The following is a 24,121-nucleotide window of genomic DNA, read 5'->3' as shown; positions in this document are numbered from 1 at the left end:
ACTAGCCTTGATAAAACTACCAATATTTTATGTGTAATATATTCCTTTATTTGGGATGGCACTTCCCTTGTTACCAGAGAGTTTCTGCATTTTTTCTTATATTTATTGCCCATTCTTTTTCATTTATATTCTTTGTCCACTTTTCTTATATTCTCAGTTTTTCTCATTTATTTCTGAGTCATTTAGAAAACACTTGCAATTTGTTGATTATATACACAGCTTATTTTCCTCTCAGTCTTTGCTTTGACTTTGTCTTTGCTTTATTTTGTTATTATAGTGTGTGTGGTTGCACAAGAGATATTGAATGTGATGTGAAATTGACTCATCTATACCATTAAAATTTGTTTGTGACCCTCATTTTCTTACTCAAATTATGACAATTCTATTCTATATACTTGTCTAAGTTTTTTAAACTTTGCTGTTTATATTTGTGACTTAGGTTCTTCTGGAATTTATTTTTACACATGGCATGAGATAGAATTCAATGTTTGTTTCCTTTACAAACACTTGGTCAATTTTCTCAACACCACTTGCTTCTATATGGATAAAGGATGCAGAATCCTGCTGGGCACCAAACTCACACTTGTGAATGTCTTGAGTTAGTCATGCAGTGTATTCTAGTGATGCCCTTTTTCATATCTGCACCAGAATCACAGTGTTTAATGGTTTAATGACTTAGGCTTTTTGAAATTTTTATCCAGATGTAATGCAAGTGGAAAAGGGCTCATTTGTAAGTATACCAACTAATAGATGTTCGTGAGCTCTCAGGTATAGAACATTACCAGAATTTTCCAGAAGCCCCATTCTTCTTCCTTTCCAATCACTACAGACACTTGGCCCACGGCACCACTGATCAGACATCTGACAGTATAGATTAGTGTTACCTGGTTTTGTACTTTATGTACATGGTCATGGAGTATGTTTTCTTATGTGTATGATAGATTTATGTATGTGATAGATTCCACTCAATGTTATGTTTGTGAGATTTATCTAATTATGTCTTATAACTATAGATTATTTATTCTACTTTTAACATTCTTTTCCCCTATAATTTTAAATAACTTCAAACTTAGGGAAAATTTGCAGACAAATGGTACAAACAAGTTTTTCCCTCAACCATTTTCAAATAATTTGCTGGAATGCTGTCCCACCAGTGTTGAAATGGAAAACCAATGTTTGATGGTTATGTGGAAGTCAGATAGGAGAATGCCTTTGTTTGTAGGAAATGCACGTGCATTCTTTATACAAACAAAGGCATTCTCCTATCTGACTTCCACACAACCATCAAAAAATAGTTGCCACTGATGCACTGCTGTCATCCAATCCAGAGGCTTTGTTCCAGCCTTCCCCATTGTCCCACTAATACCCAGGTAACCTAAGACCCAGGCCATCTTGAAGAGTGCCCCAACCACCAGGCTCCTCAGTCCCCTCAGTCTGGAGCAGTTCAGTCTTCTCTTGGACTTCTCAGTCTTGGCATCTTTGAAGAAACAGGCTAGTTATTTTGTAAAATAAAAATTATTTCCTGATATCTCTTTCTGACTCAGAAGTCTTCCTATCACTTCGTTTATTCAAATGTAAATGATTTCATTAGAAAATCAGAAGGACTAAAAATACTGGCACTGAATCACCATGGCAATCATCATAAATCACTGTCACTGAAGTTCAGTTAATTAAATTTGTGTTTTTCTGAGGAATTTACAAATTCATATGCATTTCAGTGGCAAATGCCTTCTATTCAAACTAAAAATTATTTCTATCCTATGTGACTGAAATTAAATTTGAGAAACTGTATTTGATGTAAATTATCAGTTTCAGTTCACTTCATGGTTATCTATTAAACTGGATGTTTGCGAGTTGCTCTCTTGAAAGACAGCAGAATAATTTAAAGTCTGTGAACCTAGTAATGAAGGATCAAATATAAGCCTCCATTTTATCATTATGATTGCTTAAAATGTGCTGAGAAGAGCAGAATTTTGCAAATGTTTTGTAGTTACAAGTGAGGTTCAAAATTCAAGATAAATTCACTTTTGTGTTTTGGAAATAAGTCAGCTGATATCCTGAAGCCTTTTTATGGAGATGTTTGTCTTTGTGCTGCCTTGTTCCAGGTGTCCCAGCTTTACCTGAGCAGCACTGGGCAGCCCTGTTCCTCTCTGCCACCTCACATTTTCTCCTGCGCGGAGAGGGCCTTTCACCAGCTGTTTCTGGAGCAGCGACCCCAGTGCTTCATTCTCAGGTAAACCCACTCTGCCGCTTAGCCTGAGGATTTGGCTGTAAAATTTTCCTCATTTATTACAGTTTACATCTGTTTATTTTCTCAGCAGTTTGCAGTCTGGTATATCTTTGCAATAAGGACATTAGACTCTTTACAAATAAGAAACATCTTGTTGAAAAAAGCTTCAAGTGTGGCTGAATCAATATCATCAAACTTAACCTGAAACTCAGTTCATTCTGAAGATTTACAGCTCAGAACCAGAGTGTTTTTGCTTTCAAGCCTTAGAATAAAAGGTGGAACAAAGGATCCCAATATTAGTGAATCTATACCACAGTTCTCTAAAATGTGGTGCTACCCAAAAAACAAAATAAAAATTATTAGTTTGTAAATGTGGGTTTCCCCCCTGCTTCTAGGTATTTACATTTGCTCATATTTCACAAAAATTATATATCACATAAAAAGTATTTTTATAGAAATATAATGGTGACATTAGCTCATAAATATATGAAGGTGCTTAGGAGGATGATTTTTATTTGAGCAAAAATTCTTCACACCTTAAATAAATACCACAGAATTGGAGATGAAATGTGATTATGCATTGATAAAAGATTAAAGACATATTTAGGAATTAAAATAAGATCTGCATTGAGAATTATGTTTTACACTAGGAGAAACCTCTGAAAGAGGAGATTTCTCTAAGTAATCATAACTTTGCCTGCATTCTGACCCTTGGTGTTGGTTGAAAACTGACTGTGTGAATAAATCATTGCACAACACTAGTCAAAGTGAAATGAAGGAGTATAAAAAAGGGCATGTGGAAAGAACCCAGAGACATTTAAATATTTAAATAAGCATTTTTATATACTTCTACATTATTTGTTTGATCAAATAATGTAATGGAGGATAAGATTTATGGGTTGCAAACTTGAGCATTCTTATTTCTAAAATAATGTGCAAGGAAGTAGTTGTTTTCACACTATTTCTGAAGTGTCCCCAGGATAAGAGAAGCACTGGAGAGTGGCCCTGCCCATTTTGAGTCTAACAACTCTATTTTTATTTACTTTATCTATTGTATTTTCTGGACATACTGTTGCAAAAAGAGAACACTTTTTAAAACTTGTGAGATTGTGAGGAGTGCATGGTAGTGTTGACGATAATAACGAGTAACATTTATTGAGAACTTGCTAAGTGTTAGACCTTTACTAAATGCTTTCCATTATCATATTATTCCTTGTGTCAGCAACCTTATGAGATAGGTATTATTATTGTGATTAGATGACTGAGTATTAGCAGGGTTAACAGGGTCTTATAATTTGGTAAATAGTGAATTGGGGATGTGGACCCAATAATGTGAATTAATAGATGGTGATGAATTTGTCTAGGATACAGTATCTGGGTCATGAGCCTAAGAGTCTCACGTCTGAGCATCAGCAAAGCTTAACCATTCTCACAACCAGACACGAGTGCAGGATGAGTCTCCTGCTGCTGTCCTGACAAGGTTTTCAACAACAGCCTCCTCCACGGTTCCCTAAAATTATGGGAACAAATCCATGGATTTACTTAAGTTATTGTTGAATCCACTTAATTTTGTGAAACATATTGGTATCTAGTGAAGCTCTGAGGAACCAATGGTCTCATATCTTTTGGAAGTCTGCTTGTTACTGAGCTCACAATGTCCAGCGAGTTTTCCATGAAGATTTCTACATGTGTTGCTTGCAGAACTTTTTTCTAGTTAGGAATTGTTAATATTCTGCAAAACTAGTACCCCTGTGAGTACTAATTATTAGAAGCCTGTGGGTACTAATTTTTAAAGGCTAAGACATCATGTATCAACCACTTATTCTGAAAAAATGATTTCTTTATTAGGTTTGAAGAGAGTATCACCCAGTGCTGGTATCCAGAATTGAAAAACCAATCTGTGATCACAAGGACTTGTTACAGTCATTCTCTGTCTTCTTTTATGTAGCTTCTCAACCTCCTTTATTGTCTTGACAAATCTAAAGACTTCCTACATTTATACTAATATATTAAAATTAATAAATTTAGAACTCAACTAAGTACACTGCTTAAAGTTCATTTATCCAGTGCCTATTGTGATTCATAACTAGTATATACATAGACAACTTGTAAAGAACATTTTTTAAAGATTTTACTTATTTATTTTAATAGGGGAAGGGAGGGAGAAAGCAAGGGAGAAAAACATCAGTGTGTGGTTGTCTCTCATGCACCCACTACTGGGGACCTGGCCCACAACCCAGGCATGTGCCCTGACTGAGACTCAAACCAGCGACCCCTTGCTTTGCAGGCCAGCACTCAATCCACTGAGCCACACCAGCCAGAGCACTTCTTTTAAGATTTGGGGATCAAAACATAAATATTCCTAGAATAGATATCCTACAACTTAATGCTAGGTCTGAAAAAATTTATTTCCAAAATTTAATTAATTTACTTTGTTTTCTTGTTAATTATGGACCCCGGTGGCACAGTAGGCTTCATCTTGAGGAAAAGTTTTTAATAATTTTAAAATTTTTCTCCTGGGCTGTAACTGGAGTCCACCATGATCTACCTCTGACTTTGTAAAGGCCTTGCTAGATGGTTTTAATTAACTGTTTGAACAGTGTGAAAAATATCCATTATCCTAACTATATGCTGAGCCAACCTAAATTAATATTGTTTGCTGCACACACACATAACTTGTGAAATAAGCAGCACAGGCTTGGCCTCTGCCATGTACAGATTTAGCAGACAAGGCTGGTCAAGTAAACTTAAGAATTTTTATGGTCCCATGATTGGCACAACCTAAAATTTCTGGTAAATTTATAATCTAATCATAAACTTGGACTTTGAGATCAGACATATTTCTTAAAGAAGCTGAACTAGAAATGTTAGTGGTAATGTGATCACCTATGGAGCTAAGCCTAATATAACCCATTTTTCTTTTCTTTAATGTCCTTGTATTTTACTCAGTTTAAATAAAGTGTAGCCATTTTGAGATTTTATGAGATGGTTACAATGTTGTTTTTTTTAATTTTAGCTGTCGTTTTCTTTTTTTATTTTAATTGTTGTTCAAGGACAGTTTTCTGTTAGCTGTCATTTTCACTACTCCTAATCTGGCACTCAAACCCAGTGAGCTCAATGGTGGGAGCAGAGAGGGGGAGTCACATGACCACCAAGTCAGCCCCATACCCTCACATGCCTCTGTATCTTCATATTCACAGAGACTGTTCCTGCTTCAGTCAGTACTCTGCACTCGCCACCTATTTCAGATTACTTAATAGAAACTTGAGAAATATTTATAGGATATTTATTGCCAAAAAATGGTACCTTCTCCAAGAATCAGCTCGACTTCCACCTCATTGAGAAGTCTTCCCTGGCCCCCTCTTGGGGATGTACCTGCTCCTTCACCTGTGGGTGCATGGCTTGCTGTGCCCCACTGTGCTCTAATTATGCATCGTTTATGTACTTGGTGTTTACTTGAGAGGATCCCCACTAGATAGCAAAGGGAGCAGTATTTTTCGCCTCTTTACTCCTGAAGCCTCTGGCACATATTAGGCCCTCAGTGACTTCCATTTGAAAGAATACGCAATATTTCAAAAAGGAAAATGGTATTTTCAATATTCATCCCTGGGTGAATGCAAGCAAAATCTCTGTCAAAAGAAGATCATGAAACATCTAATTATTTTTCTGGGTAATGTAATTTTTGTAGCAATAGATATAATTGCAGAAGTAAATTTTCATCATGAGAGATCTAAATTGTTTCTTCTCTGAAATTAGAAGGTTAAAAGAAAAGCTTTTGAACTGAGAAAAGGTGCTTCTTTTTTTTTTCTAATTGTTTTTTTTAAATTATTTTTCAAGTACAGTTTTCTGTCTATTACTCCCATCTCATCCCACTCCCCGTGCTCCCCCCCCTCCCTCCCATTTCCACCCTTCTTGTCTTGTCCAGGTCACTGTCATCTGTGCTGCTGAGGATGCTGGGGTAGTTGTTCCAGAAGTAGTTAAACTGTTCACAGTCAGCATGGATGAGGGAAGTAAAAGCATTTGTTAACCACTGGCGATGTGAATAAAATAGTTAAAGTTCAGCTTCTTTTCTGGCAAATGCCCTTCCTTTAATCAAATTGATTAGAACAAATTTGAAAGAAAACAATACTAAAGAACTTTATGTATACTTAATTTTTGACTAATCAGTAAAAGACTATTTTTATAACTATTCTATCTGGATACAGTAAAAACTTTATTTTATATTAGACCACTTTGGTATAGTAACTATTGTATTGGAACTTTATGTTAACTCTATATTATCTAATTTCAGGAGTATAATATAGTTATTATGCATATATATATATATATATATATATATATATATATACACACACACACACATATACACATGCACATACCTTGGAAATATCAAAAGTATTGTCATTCAAAATAACAAGTGTGGTTAGTGCTTGCTCCAAGGTTAAAGGAAAATGGGAAACATCGACTGTCAGAACTGAAGCAACTTCAGGAGAAAATGGGCTATTTTAGTATCTGCCGAGTCTCAGCACTTCAGTCACCTACTCACATCTGACCATTTCACCTACTTGGTTTTAGTAGCTGCACACTCTCTGGTCATTCAGAAGAAAAGAGGAGGAAGGCTCAGAAAGATGTAATGACTTTTCCAGGCAAGGGGTAATGGTTTTCAGGGAAAGATGTAGAAAGTTTAACAAGGCCAAGCCAGGTGGCTCTAAAATGCACACACCTTTCGTGCAGAGGGTTCTCACCTTGGCTCCACTTCAATAACTTCTATTTTCAACAGCAAAGACAAGTGGATGCTGTTTTCCTTTTCACCTAACACCTTCGGCAGTAATTTACCTGTGTTACATGGTTCTACACTGTGAGATATCAGATGGCAGAGGCTGCATCATGCTCATTTGTAGTTCTAGTGTCTGAACACCTGACATAGTGTTCAGATAAGGTACCTGACATGGTACACATTTGCTAAATAATTTGAAGACCAAATTGAAGAGTAAACTGATACCATCAATTCATTAACAGTTATGTTGCTACCTACCATCATTGTACCTGAGAATTATCTGTGGTTATTAATTTTTTTACTAAGTGTTCCAAAATAGTAAACTTGTGTTTTTCTTTTGTTTTCTTTTAGTGGAGAAAGAGGATCTGGAAAGACTGAAGCCAGCAAACAAATAATGAGGCACCTGACCTGTAGATCTGGAACTAGCAGGCCTATATTTGATTCCAAATTTAGACATGTAAGTTTCTTATTGGTTTGGAAAATATGTTGAACAAAAAATATCATTTAAAAATAGAGTGACATTATAATATACCATACATTTGACCATAAGTTGGTCAAAATTTGTGAAAATAAAAAACATTGAAGTTCAGTATAAATTAATATTGTCCAAGTGATCTTTTCTTGTATAATATGTTTAAAAATATTTTGAATATACTGTCTTTCATATGAGTCAGAGCAGTTGTATTAAAACAGATAATTTAGTTAGAAGTTGTTGTTCACAAAGAAAGTGCCACTTTGGTGTGTAGATAGATGCCTTTGGAGGGTCTGACCTGGTCAGAAATCTTGGGGAGGGGGATAACTAAAAGCCGATAATAAAGTTTCGATGTATGTAAAAGAACTGACAACAGGAAACCTTAAAGACATGGATGAGCAGGAAATAAATCTTCAGCCCCAAGCCAAAAAAATGTTAACTTTATATGTCAAAAATTATGTCCAGTGTCTCACGCATGTAAGAAGGGTATACTCTGTTAAAAAGAAATCAACAAGCTCTAAATAACTTGCAAGAAAATGACATCCTTATATGCTGCTATATCATTTCCTTGATCAACAAAAACACATTAGCAATCGCAGGCCATGTTGCAGCAGTACACACTTTCTTGGTGCATATTTCTAAGTGAGGTATTGTAAATACAATGACACAGCCATCAATTTACACAGCTCACTCCTCCTGCACAGGCCTTTCTGCACACGTCTTTGCAGAATCCCACCTGCATGTCATTCAGCAATTGCGTGTCTGATTACATGTGAATAAAAACAGTTGCTATTATCTGAGATCCTTCCTTAAAACAATGCCATCTAAAGGTTCATACACATTACAAATCTATAAATGTACTTACTGCACAATAGGTATTGTGCTATTTGTGTTTGGTTTTGTCTCACTTGCCCTTATACCTTGTGCCTGCAGGTCGGAATTATTTCTGCCATGGTATTGTTTACATGGGAATATTCTGGAAATTTAGTATTGGATTTCTTATTTAGAAATGAGAGGAACTTACATTTAACTGGTAGATTAATGTTGTTTCCTTACATTTTCTACTTTTCATTAAGAAGTGCTTAAACAACTAAATTTGCTTTTATGGATTTCCAAGCATGTGCCTGATTCTAGAAACTTTTTTCTTTATGAAGACTATTTAATAAATCATACTGCAGTACATCCATGGTATCATATATATTCATTAATGACTTCCCTTCATAGCCATTTATTAAGCTCAACCTGTAAATTGAGCATCTGCATAATTCTACAGCACAGCTCGAAATAATTGAATGTATTAGGTTGACTCGGAAAGAATAGTATAAAAGATCTTTGTTCAGATATTGTAATATGAAGACCCTTGACAGTTAAGAATTCAAGAATTTATAAAACAACAGTTATAAAATAGACTCAGGTTAACAAATAAAAAACAGGATATATTGGTTTGATTATACTGACAAGCAACAATAGATTCCACTGTAAATTATAGCCTAAAACAATCATTTATGAAAATAATCCACCCTGGCTGGTGTAGCTCAGTGCATTGAGCATGGGCCTGCAAATCAGAGGATCATGGTTCAATTCCCAGTCAGAGCACATGCCTGGGTTTCAGACCAGTTCCCAGCAGAGGACACATGAGAGGCAACCATACATTGATATTCCTCTCCCTCTCTTTCCCTTCCCCTCTAACATAAATAAATAAAATCTGTATAAAAATTTAAAAAATAATAATAATCCTTTGAGAAAGAGCAGGCTATGCAATTTTTAAAGTGCATTCTAGATTACTCTATGTAAACTGGCTTTGCATTTTACCTTAACTGAACACATTCTAAGTAGCATTTTTTTGGATAAGGGGGTCTAACTCTTCGAAAATTAATTAGAATCTTGAAATGAATATTATACTGTCAATGCAAGTTTTAAGTAAAACTATTTCTAATTCATTTATTATTTTTTAATAATTTTTTAATTTAATTCTTGTTCAAGTACAGCTTTCTGTCTTATATTCCCAACCCTGCCCGCCCCCGCCCCATGCTCCCCACCTCCCTCCCATTTCCGCCCCCCCCACCCTTAGTTGTTGTCCATGTGTCTTTTATACTTGTTCATGTGAGTCCATCCCCTTTTCCCCTATGATTTTCTCACCTCTCCCCTCTGGACCCTGTAAGCCTGTTCTGTACTTGACTCTCATTGGTCATATTTTGCTTGCTTGTTTGTTTTGTTTGATCCCTGTTAACGGTGATATCATATGGTATTTGTCTTTCACCGCCTGGCTTATTTCACTCAGCATAATGCTTTCCAGTTCCATCCATGATGTTGCAAAGGGNTGTCAGCTTGTTCTCTATTTCAGTGTCTTTGATTATATTTTGCTTGTTTGTTTGTTTCGTTGTTTAGGTTCCTGTTAAAGGTGAGATCATATGGTATTTGTCTTTCACTGCCTGGCTTATTTCACTTAGCATAATGCTTTCCAGTTCCATCCATGCTGTTGCAAAGGGAAGGAGCTGCTTCTTTCTTTCTGCTGTATAGAATTCCATTGTGTAAATGTACCACAGTTTTTTTATCCATTCATTTACTGCTGGGCATCGAGGTTGCTTCCAGCACTTGGCTATTGTAAATTGTGCTGCTATGAACATTGGTGTGCATAAGTTATTTTGGATTGGTGTTTCAGGGTTCTTAGGATATACTCCTAGCAGTGGAATTGCTGGGTCAAAAGGCATGTCCATGTTTAGTTTTCTGAGAATTTCCGTACTGTTTTCCATAGTGGTTGTACCAGTCTGCAATCCCACCAACAGTGCACTATGGTTCCCATTTCTCCACAATCTCTCCCAACACTTGTTGTTTATTGTTTTGTTTATGATGGCCATTCTGACTGGTGTGATGTAGTATCTCATTGTGGTTTTAGTTTGAATCTCTCTGATAGCTAGCAATATTGAGCATCTTTTCATGTGTCTGTGGATCCTCTGTATGTCCTCCTTGGAGAAGTGTCTGTTCAAGTCCTTTGCCCATTTTTTAATTGGGTTGCTTGTCTTCTTAGAGTGGAGTCGGGTAAGTTCTTTATATATTTTGGAGATTAAACCCTTGCCTCAGGTATCATTGGTAAATATGTTTTCTCATAAGTTGGTTATTTTTCTATTTTAATACTATTTTCCTTAGCTGTGCAAAAGCTTTTTATTTTGGTGAGATCCCATTTGTTTATTCTTGCCTTTATGTCCCTTGCTCTAGGGGACATATCAGTAAAAATGTTGCTAAGTGAAGTATCTGAGATTTTCCTGCCATGTTCTCCTATAGTACTTTAATGGTGTTACAGCTTATATTTAAATTTTTATTCACCTTGAATTTATTTTGGTGTATGGAGTAAGTTGGTGCCCGAGTTTCATTTTTTTGCATGTAGCTGTCCAGTTCTCCCAACACCATTTGTTGAAGGAAACAAATGGCTATTTGTACTGCATTTTATGTTGCTGCCCCCTTTGTCGAATATTAATTGACCACAGAGACTTGGGTTTATTTCTGGGCTCTCTGTTTTGTTCCATGGGCCCATGTGCCTGTTTTGATTACAGTGGCCTTGTAATACAGTTTGGTATCAGGTATTGTGATTCCTCCTACTTTGTTCTTCTTTCTCAAAATTGCAGCTGCTATTCGGGGTCTTTTTTGGTTCCATATAAATTGTTGAAGTGTTTGTTCTATGTCTGTGAAATATGCCATTGGCACTTTAATAGGTATTTCAGTAAATCTGTAAATTGCTTTGGGTAGTATGGACATTTCGATGATGTTACTCCTTCTGATTCATAAACACAGTATATATTTCCATTTGTTTGTGTCTTTCTTGATTTCTCTCTTTAGTGTTGTGCAGTTTTCTGAGTATAGGTTTTTACCTCTTTGGTTAGGTTTATTTCTAGGTATTTTATTTTTCTTTTTGCTATATTGAATGGTTTTTTTTTCTTGATTTCTGCTTCTGCTGTTTCATTGTTGGTGTACAAAAATGCCTTTGATTTCTGGATATTGACTGTGTATCCCACTGTTTTGTCAAATTCATTTATTAGGTCGAGTAGTTTTGGGGTGGAGTCTATAGGATTTTCCATGTACGCTATCATGTCATCTGCAAACAATGACAGTTTTGTTTCCTCCTTTCCAATTTGGATGCCTTTTATTTCCTTTTCTTGTCTGATCGTTGTGGCTAAAACTTTCAATACTGCATTGAACAGAAGTGATGAAAGTGGACAACCTTGTCTTGCTCCTGAACTTAGTGGAAAAGGTTTTAGTTTTTGCCCATTGAGTATGATGTTGGCTGTTGGTCTCTCATATATGGCCTTTATTATGTTGAGGAGTGCTCCCTCTATTCCCACTTTGCTGAGTGTTTTTATCATAAATGGGTGCCGCACCATATCAAATGCTTTTTCCGCATCTATTGATATGATCATGTGGTTTTCATCTTTGCTTTTATTTATGTGATGTATTACATGTATTACTGATTTGCGAATGTTGAACCATCCTTGCATCCCTGGGATAAATCCCACTCGCTCATGGTGTATGATCTTTTTAATGTATTGTTGGATGTGGTTTGCCAATATTTTGTTGAGGACTTTAGTGTCTATTTTCATCAGCGATATTGGTCTGAAGTTTTCTTTCTTTGTTGTGTCTTTATCTGGTTTGGGGATTAGGATGATGCTAGCTTCATAAAAAGAGTTTGAGAGTCTTCCATTATGTTGGATTTTTTGGAGTAGTCTGAGGAGGACAGGGGTTAGCTCTTCTTTAAATGCTTTGTAGAATTCTCCTGTGAAACCATCTGGTCCAGGGCATTTGTGTGTCAGGAGTTTTTTGATTACTGCTTCAATTTAATTTGCTATTATTGGTCTGTTCAGGCTTTCTGCTTCTTCTTCACTGAGTTTTGGAAGATTATATTTTCCTAGAAACTTGTCCATTTCCCCGAGGTTTTCAAATTATTTGGCATACAGTTCTCTGTAGTAATTTCTTACAATACTTTGTATTTCTGTGGTGCCAGTTGTAATCTCTCCTCTTTCATTTCTGATTGTGTCTGTTTGGGTCCTATGTCTTTTTTTCTTGATGAGCCTGGTTGAAGGCTTGTCGAGTTTGTTTATCTTTTCAAAGAACCAGCTCCTGGATTCATTGATCCTTAGATTTGTGCTCTTAGTCTCTATGTCATTTAATTCTGCTCTGATCTTGGTGATTTCCTTCCTTCTACTTGCTCTGGGCTGTCTTTGTTGTTGTTCCTCGAGTTCTTGTAGAAGTGGGGTTAGGTTGTTTGTTTGAAATTCTCCTGTCTTTTTTTTGGTAGGCCTGTATCACTATGAACGTCCCTCTCGGGACTGCCTTTGCTGTGTCCCATAAATTCTGGGTTGTTGTGAGTTCATTTTCATTTGTTTCCAGAAACTTTTTGATTTCTTCCCTAATTTCATTCTTGACCAATTCATTGGTTATAGCATACTATTCAATCTCCATGTCTTTTATTGTTTTGGGTTTTTGTCATTGAGGTTGGTTTCTAGTGTCAGTCCCTTGTGGTTGTAGAAAATGCTTGGTATGATTTCAGTTTCCTTTAATTTATTGAGGCCTGATTTGTGTCTTGTCATATGGTCTATCTTTGAAAATGTTCCATGTGCATTTGAAAAAATTGTATTTAGCTTCTTTGGGATGGAGGGCTCATACGTATCAGTTAAGTCCGTTTCATCTAGGGCATTTTTCAATGCCACAATATCTTTGTTGGTATTTTGTTTGGGAGATCTGCCCATTTTTGACAGTGGGGTATTAAAATCCCCTACTATAATTGTGTTGCTGTCAATATCTTTCTTGAAGTCCCCTAAGATTTTCTTTATCTATTTGGGTGCATATACATTGGGTGCATATATATATATTTCCAATGTTTATGTCTTCTTGGTGGATTCTTTCCTTGAGTATAATGAAGTGACCTTCTGGGTCTCTCTTTATGGCCCTTTTTTGAAGTCTACTTTGTATGATATGAGTATTGCTACCCTGGCTTTGCTATCCTGTCTGTTTACTTGGAAAATTTGTTTCCAGCCCTTCACTTTCAGTCTGTATAGATCTTTTGTCCTGAAGTGGGTCTATTGTAGGCAGCATATGTGTGGGTCATGCTGTCTTATCCATTCAGCTATTCTATGTCTTTTGATTGGAGCATTTAATCCATTTACATTTAAGGTTATTTTTGATAGATACTTATTTATTGCCATTTTTGTACCTGTCTTCCTCTTTGTCTGTCTCTTCTCCTTCCTTTCCGTAAAGTAGGCTCTTTAGTGTTTCTTGCAGAGCTGGTTTGTTGGAAGTGTATTCTTTTAAAGTTCTTTTGTCTCAGAAGCTCCTTATTTGGCCTTCTATCTGATTGGAAGCCTTGCTGGGTAAAGTAAAGCTAGTTGCAGGCCTCTTGTTCTCATTACTTGAAATATTTTTTGTCGTTCTCTTCTGGCTTGGAGCATTTCCATTGAGAAGTCAGCTGCTAACCTTATTGGGGCTCCCTTTTATGCTACTTCCTGCTTCTCCCTTTGTTGATGACCACTGTGCCTGGTTCTAGGAATTATTACTCCTCCCCCTGTAGCTAAGGACCTCTGCAATGCAAGCCGCAGTAGACAAAGCTTGTCTCTGGTAGCAAATGCTGCTTCAGTTTCCTCTCCCTGCCCCCAAAACATGGTCGGAAGTTCATGGCAAGTAAGACCCCTCAGAGTAGGGGCAACCTAGGCCAGACACAATTACTTAGGGGTCCTTCATGGAAGGACTCGGGTGGGGGTGTGCAACAAAGAGCAATGGACTCTCACCCCCTGGCTTTGATGAAGCCCATGTTCCCATGTCTTCTGGGAGAAGCGCTTCCTGGCTCTAATCCCCTTAAGCCTGAATACCTGTTGGGGGGAGGTGCAGCTCCTTGCCTTGCTAGAGCGTGCCCTGGGGAACAATCTGGCATCACAAAGATTTCCTGATAAACCTGTGAAATCTGCTTTGCTAAGAGTGCTTTCATTCATATGTTAAGGGTTCAAGCAGGAAGCCCTAAAACTCTGTTCTTGACAGACTCTGACTCATGCTAAGCCCTCAGATTTCTTTGAAATGTGATCCTTGCTGTCCTGTATTCCTGTGTATTAAAACCCACTAAAAGCCCTTGGAGGAAGGGGCTCAAAGCCTTTTTGCCCTGAGAAACTGGCCATTTTTCCTCCCTAAGCAGATCACATCATGTCTCAGTCACGTTTACTTTCATCCATGGCACACGAGGGGACTTGCTAGGAAAGTTGCCCCCACACCTCTTGCTGCATTTAAGATTCTCTGTCTTGGAATTTTGCCATTTTAATTATTTTGTGTCTTGAAGTGGGTCTCTTTGGGTTCCTCTTGATTGGGATTCTCTGTGTTTCTTGCATTTGTGTGACTTTTTCTGTCATCAAATTAGGGATCTTTTCCATCATTACTTTTTCAAATAGGTTTTCTATCCTTTGCTCTTCTTCTTCTCCTTCTGGTATCCGTATTATTCGAATATTATTACTTTTCATATCGTCTCACATTTCTCTTAATCCCTCTTCATTCTTTCTGAGCCTCTTTTCTTTTTCTTGCTCTTTCTGGGTGTTTTTTTTTTTCTATTTTGTCCTCCAACTCACTGATCCAATCTTCTGCTTCATCGATCCTGCTTTTGATTCCTTCTACTGTGTTCTCCATTTTAGAAATTGTATTCTTCATTTCCTCTTGGCCCTTGTTGATAGTTTCTATTTCCTTTTTCATGTTGATATAGTTCGTAGTGAGTTCATTGTAGTTTCCCTGTAGTTTCTGCTAATTCACTGTGAGTTCATTGTGCTTCCTGATAACCAGTGCTTTGAACTCAATTTCTGATAGTTGAGTTGCATCTATTTCATTTAGCATTCCTTCTGAGGCTTTCTCCTATTCTTTCATTTGGGGATTTTTTCTTTGTCTTCCTACTGTTTATGAGACTCTTCTTGTTAGCCTCAGCTTCTTAAATTGATCTGTTTTTGCTCCCTGGGTTTATGGTATGGACTTCTGTGTAGAATGCCTGTGAGATTCTGTGGTGCAGTCTCCTTGTTCTCCTTAGCTCGCTGGTCTTGCACTGTCATTTAAGTTGTCTCTGTGTTTATCTCTGGGTTTTGATTGTTGTTGGGTGTTCTTTGGTGAGTCCTTCCCACCAGCTCCTTAACTGAGAGTCACTCTGTGCACCACCTTGTAGAAGGTGCAGTCACTCTGTGCACCACTCTTGTATTTTGTTGTGCTGTTTTGGGCAGGTTGTGTTGAAGCTAATTCTTCCATGTGTATGAGGTTTTGAGGATTGTTTCTTGCTCTTGTTCAGTTGTTTGTTCAGGGTAGTTTCTCCACTATTTAGTTGTATTTCCAGATAGGTATTGGATTGAGGTTTGTGTGGTTTCCACTTCCTCCTTCACCTTCTTCTGTTGTTATCTGTTGGCAGTTCCTTAGTTGTTGGGTTTCCTCTTCCAGTGGGTATCCTGGTCTTCACCACTTCCACACACTCTTTTTTTTGTGATAAGTTGTAAAGGGAAGGTGAAATGGTTTAAGACAGAAAGAGAGTATTCTATGATATTTACAGTAGCAGTTGGTAGAGAAGAGATAGGAGATCCTTTGGCTATGTATAGTGTTAACCATGATATTCCACCCAACTAGCCACTTTTAAGGAGGATGAACAGAAGATAAGACTCTTGTTGTGGAGGGAAGATTTGTGAGTTTGATCTAGAGTGCAGTGAGGTTATGGGAGGTCAGATTCTGAAGTAAGGTGAGAGTAAAGGATAGTAAATAGGTGTAATGTGTGAGAGAATACGGCAAACCACTACAGTAATAGAGTTCAGGAAACTGTGAAGTGGGCTAAGATCCGGAAAGGTTGTTGTGAAGTATTTACAACTGTATGGAACTGCTATTATTTATAGTAATATTAGAGCAACAATCATATGACAGAATCTGTGGGATCTGGATAACAAGAATAGGGCACATAGAACTTTGAGTAGTGTGCTAATGGAACACAAGTGAAGTGAAGGACAGTAAATTAGCAATACACTATGAAGGAGAGAACAGGGGAAACCTGTCAAATGATACAATTTAACTAGCCAAGCAAAGAAGACTAAACAGAAACGAGTGGAATACAAAAATACTATTAAAATAAAAGATGTTAGAATAATGAAAAAATAATGCAAATATGCAATAACTTGCAGGTTCTCTGTAATAGCAAAGTAAAATTTGTCTCAGGGGTTGGGATGACCCCTCTTTGAGTCCAACTCTGGTATTTTCATAGTTCCAGGTTTTTTGGTCTCATTTGTATTTTTTAAAAAAGAAGAGTTAAGAAGGAAGGAAGAAGATATAAAATTGAAAAGAAAGGAAGAAGGAACAAAGCAAGAAAGAAGGGAGGAAAAGGAATTGAGGGATAAAAAATAATGAAAATAAAAAATAAAGAATTAGTTTTAAAAAGCCCCTTGTTGGTTTCAAACTGGCCAAACTGGTTTTGCTGATCTTCCTGGCTGCAGCAGGCTGAGGGGCTATTGGTTTTGCTTTTCTCCCTTCCTGAACCACACTTAGTCAGCCTCAGGAACACACTCTCCCCAAGGCTAGCTGGGTGCCTCTCCCCAGGGGTTTGGGTGTGGGATCCAGGCCTTCTGCAGAGTGCAGAGCTCACTCTCCCTGGGTTGCAGGCACGCTTGCTGAGCCAGGCCGCCTCCTGTCTCTCAGGTTTGGGTGCTCACCCTTCTTAGGGCTAGGGGGAATGCTCAGGGCCATCTTTGCCACCTTGGCGCTCTGCCTGGCTGGGTGGGGAGGAGGCTGAAGCTGCTGCTGCAGGAGAATTCCCCAAACAGCATCTCTTTTTTCACTTTTTCTTTTTGAGAAATTCCTCCTACTCAAGCCTGCTGCTCCATACTGAGGCCTGGCTTCTCCCACAGCCCAATTCTCCTGCCGGACCAGGGACTATCAGAGTCATGACCCATCATGGCCCGACTTTAAACTCTCCCCAGCCAGCATTTACACACTCCTTGAGTGCTCACAGCCTCTGTATGTTTGCCACTTAGTCCTTATTCCCCTCTCTGAGACTTCAAGCAACCAGGTCTCTCCCAGTGCTGCTCAAGCCTTGTTTGGCTGGGGAGGGAGCCATTGACCCAGCTCTCTCCCAAGAGCCCTGTGGCAGACCTGGCAGGAGTGGGGCCTGGGGCTGCAGCCACCCTGCTCCCCACACTGATCCCTGGGCCCTGCAGTTATCCCTTGGCCCCGCACTGATCCTTGGGTCCATATTGTCCTGAAGCGCTCTCCTTACCGTCTGGTTTTTCAATGTCTGCTACAATTTTTGGTCTCCTATCTTCATGTATGCTGGGGTACTGTTGGCTGTTTGCTCTGTTCCTCTGTAGATTGGCTAGGTTTTTCTCCTGTGTGTTTACAATGCAGTTTTGAAAGACAACTACATGAATTTCTTAGACCTCCAGAAGCTATTAAAATGTCCCTATTGTTAAATATATATACACACACATACACATACATACATACATACATAGGTTAAGATTAGGTCTTCCAGGTTTCCTCATCACCTTATCAAGTGCAGGCAGGTTACTATGGTAACAGTGGCACTAGCTGCCCTGTCCCCAACATGGTTATAAGGACCCAAGAGCAAACTGGCAGCATGCATTCAGGCATTTAAGCTTCTGGTGTGTGAAAAGCAATAGGTATGCACCTGGCAACAGGTTCATCAGTTGCAGATACCAGATTCTAGAATATATTTTTACCTCCTCCTCCTCCTAGTGAGTTCTTCATTTTTCTCTAAACTTATTTTACAAAAAAGTGATATTAATTATGATAATTACTCACTTTCTCTCTTTACAGTTCTCATTCACTTGATGCAAGGATTCTCTTCCTCAGAAAAACTGTTTCCAATAAAACAATGACCTCTCACCCTGGCTAGTATGGCTCAATGGATTGAGTGCCAGCCTGCAGACCAAAGTGTCGATTCCTAGTCTAGGACACATGCCTGGTTTGCAGGCCAGGTCTCCAGTATAGGGCACACAAGAGGAAACCACACATTGATGTTTCTCTCCCTCTCTTTCTCCCTCCCTTACCCTCTCTAAAAATGAATAATAAACAAAATCTTAAAAAAACCACAATGACCTCTCAGAGCCTTGTAGTTAGGTGCCGAACCTGAAACTCCACCATACTTCATGTTAGAGACATCTACTGATTTAAAGTTGTTTAGGGAATTAGCTGCCATAAGCAAGAAAGGTAGATTGAAAGCAATCCTGTCTGAATTTGAATTCTGCAGTGATCATTGGTCATGTGTTTGCTGCTCTGACACATATGATCAAAAATTCTATTTAGTATCCATCTGTCCATTCTCAGGGTCTGTGAGATATTTAGTGTTCAGGTAAGAAAATTAAATCACTTCTGCTTAGAAATCACTTAGAACATAGTGATGTATAGTTCAAACATAAGTTTTATTTCTAAATAGAAAATTGTCTTGTCTGTAATAGTAGGTGCAGGTTAGATAGAGATGAGGACTGGTGCAGAGGGGAGGAATCAGAGCACAAGTATAAGTGATAGGCTCATCAACTTGCAAAATGTAATATTCAAGCATCAGGTGTGTGAGTGTTGATGGGGTTGAAGATACCCTATCTCAGAATATTAACTTGACACTTTGAATATTCTAAGCTGAAATAGTTTAAGAAAATGGCAAAAGTAGGAAGGTCATGTTGCCTGCCTGCTCCATTGTCCCTCGAAAAAAGTGATAAAAACCTTATGTGAAAGGTACCCTTCTTATATCCAGAAAAATGTAGCGACTTTACCTCTTCAGACAAAGGGACACCTAGAATTCTACCAAACAGGCCTTGGTAAGTTTCCTCCCATTTGCTACACTTGTCTCATACTCTTTAACCTCTTCCTCTATTCCTTCTATGACTGTCTGTCCACTATTCATCAAACCTAGCGTAAGCTGCTCAAGCCTATTTCTTTATTTCCTTATGAAGGCTCCTGTGTCACATAAGACATTAAATACCTGTTTTTCTCTCCTGTTAATCTTTGCCACTTTAACTTTTAGACCCATGTCTGGGACCCTAAAAGGGCCAAGAAAAATGTTTTTCTCCTCTTCAGTGTCCTACTGACTTCTTTGGGATGTGAATATGATAGATCTTTAGATTTCTGAAACATTGAGGGCACTGGTCATCATAATATCTTACTGGCCCCTGCAAAGGCTCATAGGAAATCCAGACCAGTTTGTTTTGACTTTTATGTGTGTGTGTGTGTGTGTGTGTGTGTGTGTTATGTATGTATGAATGTTTGGTTTTGGGGTTTTACTTGTTTTGTAACTAGCCTGGGAAGAGATTTGGAATCCAACACTGACAAAGGTCTAGAATTCTGATTAGTGTGTCCTGTTCTTTTTAGGGGCTCTTGGGAGGTTTTGCAGGGTAGGTAGAACTATGGACTCCCATCCTCCAAAAGACTGCTTAGGCTAATCCCTAAGAGAAAGTTTCAAGCTATATCCTGGTATAGACTTCTGTTTTCCTCTATGCTCTAAAGTGAATAAACTAATTATTTCTTCTGAGGAGGAAATTTTATTGAGGGTGAAAAAACCCTACTTATTACACATTCTCAATTCTGACTCCGTATACTAATCTTTCTGTGTCAACAAGATCTTCATAGCTGTTTTTCATTTTTTAACTTCAAATAATTTGTTGACAGAAATGAGGAACACTTTTTTTGGTATTGACACAAGTCAGGGTGTGAGTTCCACTATAAACAACTAGCTACTTGTATATAACTCAGCAAGATATCTGAAAAGAAAGCAACTACTTTGTGTTTTTAAACAATTTATGGTAGGAAGAACTCTAATTCCTATGTGTGACAAAAAAACTGAGGCAAACCTTGCTTTATTTTCAGTTTGGAAAGACCTGTCTTTGCTCATCTATTCAAAATATACAAATGAATGACAAAACCAAAACCATTTTACTTCATAAGTACTTCACTAGGCTTAATTCTGGCATGTCTAACCATTAGGCGTGTGCCTAGTCTTCCTTAGAGATGTCCTTTCTAGTTCACTAAAGTCAGTTCTGTTCTCCAAGTGTGGTCCCAGAACCAGTGGTATCAACATCTCCTAGGAACTTGTTAGAAATGTAAATCTGGGGGCCTGCCACATGCCGGCTGACTCAGCAACTTTTCGGGCTCCATGCAGAGGGGGAGGCCTTGCTTTAAGATATGTCTGACCCTTTAGCAGGGTTTTTGGAGGTGACATTGTGGTGGACAAATACTCTCACCAGGAACAAACTAGTTGGGTCCTTAAGTGCTATTTAGTTCTCAAGGTAACTGCACCTAAGCTAAGCAGGGATGGAATGTGCCTTGGAGAAAATTGCACATAGTTTTGCCCTGCCTATTTTGTCTTCAAAATATATGTCAAATCACCCCATCAAAGACCATCCCAGATCGCACATTCAAGTGAGTTTGTTGAAAACCCCCTGTAGGTTTTCAAAACACCTGTTGCATTGTCTCTGTCCCCTTGTATTGTAATTGTCTCCAAGATCTAACAGGCTGTAACTGTCGAGGCTAAACGCTAAGTTCTTGCCTCTATTGCAGTACTCAGCACGGAGCAGGTATTATGTAATTTGTTAAAGGAAATCAATCAGCCCATTAAAAGTATAATCTTAAACCAAGGACCCTATAAAACCATCCTGTAAAGGTATCATTCATTTGTGCCAGTACCCAGCCAACAACATATTTTCACCCTCCTGATTTCACCCTTCTGTCTTCTGTTCACTGCCTTCCCCATTCCCAAACAACCAGCAAATTCACATTTCAATAACACCTCTGTAACAGTTTCATTACCCCTTCAGTCACCAACTTCATCAACTCTCACTGCCAGTCCATCAGTCTGTCAATTCCCAGTAATCCTCACCCCCTTACTTCCATTTCCCCTCTCCCTGCCCTGCTGGAGGAAAGCCGTGCCTACGAGGTCAGCCCAAAAGAAGTGCTACCAACCTCTGCCTCATCTGCTCTCCCAGTGGGGACCAACAGCCCATGCCACGTGTAATCAGAGAGCACCAGCGGCAGCAGTTGCCAGACCCAAGCCTGCCACCAGCTCTCAGTTAGGGCCGGTCATAATAGAGATGCACACTAGATATTTCCTAGGCACCCACAGGGGTGACGTACAACGGAGCACCCACAATGTTTTTGTATCCATTCAGCTACCTTATGTCTTCTTTTATAAATATTTTATGTATTTATCTTTAGAGGGGAAGGGAAATATCAATTTATGGTTGCCTCTCATGGGTCCCCTGCTGGGAACTGGCCTGCAACCTAGGCATGTGCCCCGACTGGGAATTGAACCGTGATCCCTTGTTTCCCAGACCCGTGTTCAATCCACTGAGCTACACCAGCCAGGGTACCCTGTGTCTTTTGATTTAATCCATAATATTCAAGGCTATTATTGCTAGGTACTTATTCATATTTCCTCTTTTGTACCTGTGCTCCTCTTTCTCTCTCACTCTTTTCCTTCCTCTTCTCATAGCAGTCCCTTTAGCATACCTTGTAGTGCTGGTTTGGTGGAGGTGTATTTTTTCTGCCTTCTTTTGAATGGGAAACTCCTTATTTCACCTACTAGTTTAATTGAGAGCCTTGCTGAGTAGAGAAATCTTGGTTGCAGGCCTTTGCTTTTCACTATTTGGAATATTTCTTGCCATTCTCTCTGGTTAGCAGTGTTTCTGTTGAGAAATCAGCTGCTAGCCTTATTGAAACTGCCTTGTATATTACTTCTTGTTTGTCCCTTGCTGCTTTTAAGATCTTCTCTTTGCCTTTAAAACTTGGCATTTTAGCCCTGGCTGGTGTAGCTCAGTGCATTGAGTGCAGGCTTGTGAACCAAATGGTCCTTGGTTGGATTCCTAGTCAGGGAACATGCCTGGGTTGCAGGTTTGGTTCCCAGTAGGGGGCATATGAGAGGCAACCAAACACTGATGTTTCTCTCCCTCTCTCCTTTCCCCTTTCTAAAAACAAATAAATAAAATCATATATATATTAAAAACTTGGTATTTTAAGTATGATGTGTCTTAGAGTAGGCCTCTTTGGGTTCATCTTCATTCAGATCCTCTGTGCTTCCTGATCTGGAGTGGCTTTTCCCTTCTCCAGGTTTGGAAAATTTCATGTCATTTTTTTCAAACAGGATTTGTATCCCTTACTCTTTTTCTTCTCCTTCTGGTATTCCTATGATTCTAATGTTTTTACATTTTGTGTTGTCTTGCAGTTCCCTTAAGCTATCTTCATATTTTGAGTCTTTTTTTGTGCATCTGCTCTCCCTGGTATCTCTGTCTATTTTGTCTTCCAGCTTACTAATTAAGTCCTCTGCCTCATCCAGCCTGCTTGTAATTCCTTCTAGTGCATTTTTTATTTCAGTAATTGTATTCTTCATTTCTTCCTGGCTCTTGCTTATAGTTTCTATTTCTTTTTTCACACTGTTGTAGTTCTCACTCAACTCTTTGTAGTTGTCTGTGAGTTCCTCAAGCATTCTTATTAACATCCTTTTGAATTCTATATCTGACAGTTTGCATACCTCCATTTCATTTAGCTGTTTTAGTGGGGAGTCTTCCATTTCTTTTGATTGCAGGTTCTTTCTTTGTCTCCCCATGTTAGGTGACTATTTTTTTTCCTGCAATTCCTGATGCTCTGATTTGCTAGCTGTTTTTCTGTGGTAGGAGTTCTGTGGGACTCAGTGGTGTGGTCCCTTTGATGTCCTTGTCTAGATGTTCTAGGGTTGCCCTTTTTTTAACTCACTTGTTGTACTTGGGTTTTACCCATTGGTGTCTCCTTTGTTGGTGGATTCAGTCATCCAGCAGGTTTACTGGTATTCATAACTCCCACATTATCTTGTATGTGATCTGGGGAAGGGAGAACGCGGAGTGGATTAAGACAGCAGGAGAGTATTCTATGGGATTTAAAGTACCAACATGTAGAGAACAGATAAAAGATCCTTTGATGAAGTATAGCAATAATCGTGATATTTCATCCAACTAGCTACTTTTTTTAAGGGTGAAAAAGTGGTAAGAATGTTGTTGGGGGAAAAATAATGTGAACTGACTCCAGAAAGCAGAGCACTTATGCTAGGTTAGATGGTGAGATATAGTCAGAGTGAGGGATAGAAACTAGGCATAGTGTGTGAGAGAGTAAAGTTAATCACAAGAGTATTAAAGCTCAGAAAGATAGTAGAATGGACCAACACCAGTGAAGGGTGCTTGGTTCCTTCTATGTAAAGAAATATCTGATCTGAATAAAAAGAATAAACAGTAAAAGACCAAGAATAGTGTGTTGTAGGGATAAATGTGAAGTGAAGGAAGAGAAATTAAAATGCAATATGAAAGGGAGAACAAAGAAAACCTGTCAAACAATGAAATCAAACAAACAAAACAAATAACACTACATGGAAGGAAAAGAAATAAAAATAAATACACAAATAATAATAATAAATATAATAACAAAAAAGAAAAAGTAAAAAAATAAAATGCAAGTTCTGTGGGATAGCAAAGTGAATTTTGTCTCAGTAGTTGGTGTTAGCCTTCTGATCTCTCTCAGGATCTTTCTTTGATCCTTTCACAGCTCCAGGTCTTATTGTCTTACACTTGGAAGAAAAAAGAAAAACAAAAAAACCAACAACTCCTACTGCTGACTTTGAACCCACCATGTGGTT

General features: G+C 38.3%; 1 protein-coding gene across 1 annotated transcript in view; it reads left to right on the top strand.

The window, feature by feature from the left end:
* MYO16 (myosin XVI) overlaps positions 1 to 21,478 on the top strand; it is a 360,482-nt gene extending 339,004 nt beyond the window's left edge. Inside the window, exons 13-16 of the mRNA XM_037067733.1 lie at positions 2,106 to 2,233; positions 7,359 to 7,464; positions 19,226 to 19,289; positions 21,282 to 21,478. Of these exons, the coding sequence (XP_036923628.1) occupies positions 2,106 to 2,233; positions 7,359 to 7,464; positions 19,226 to 19,289; positions 21,282 to 21,478 (495 nt within the window). The remainder of the gene's footprint in view (positions 1 to 2,105; positions 2,234 to 7,358; positions 7,465 to 19,225; positions 19,290 to 21,281) is intronic.
* The last annotated feature ends 2,643 nt before the right edge of the window (positions 21,479 to 24,121 follow it).

Source organism: Sturnira hondurensis, unplaced genomic scaffold (genome assembly GCF_014824575.4).
Source record: "Sturnira hondurensis isolate 20B ecotype Veracruz unplaced genomic scaffold, ASM1482457v3 Scaffold0017394, whole genome shotgun sequence".
In the NCBI taxonomy this organism is placed as follows: Eukaryota; Metazoa; Chordata; class Mammalia; order Chiroptera; family Phyllostomidae; genus Sturnira; species Sturnira hondurensis.
The sequence above is the reverse complement of the archived record's forward strand: the minus strand, read 5'-3'. Positions and strand labels throughout refer to the sequence as shown.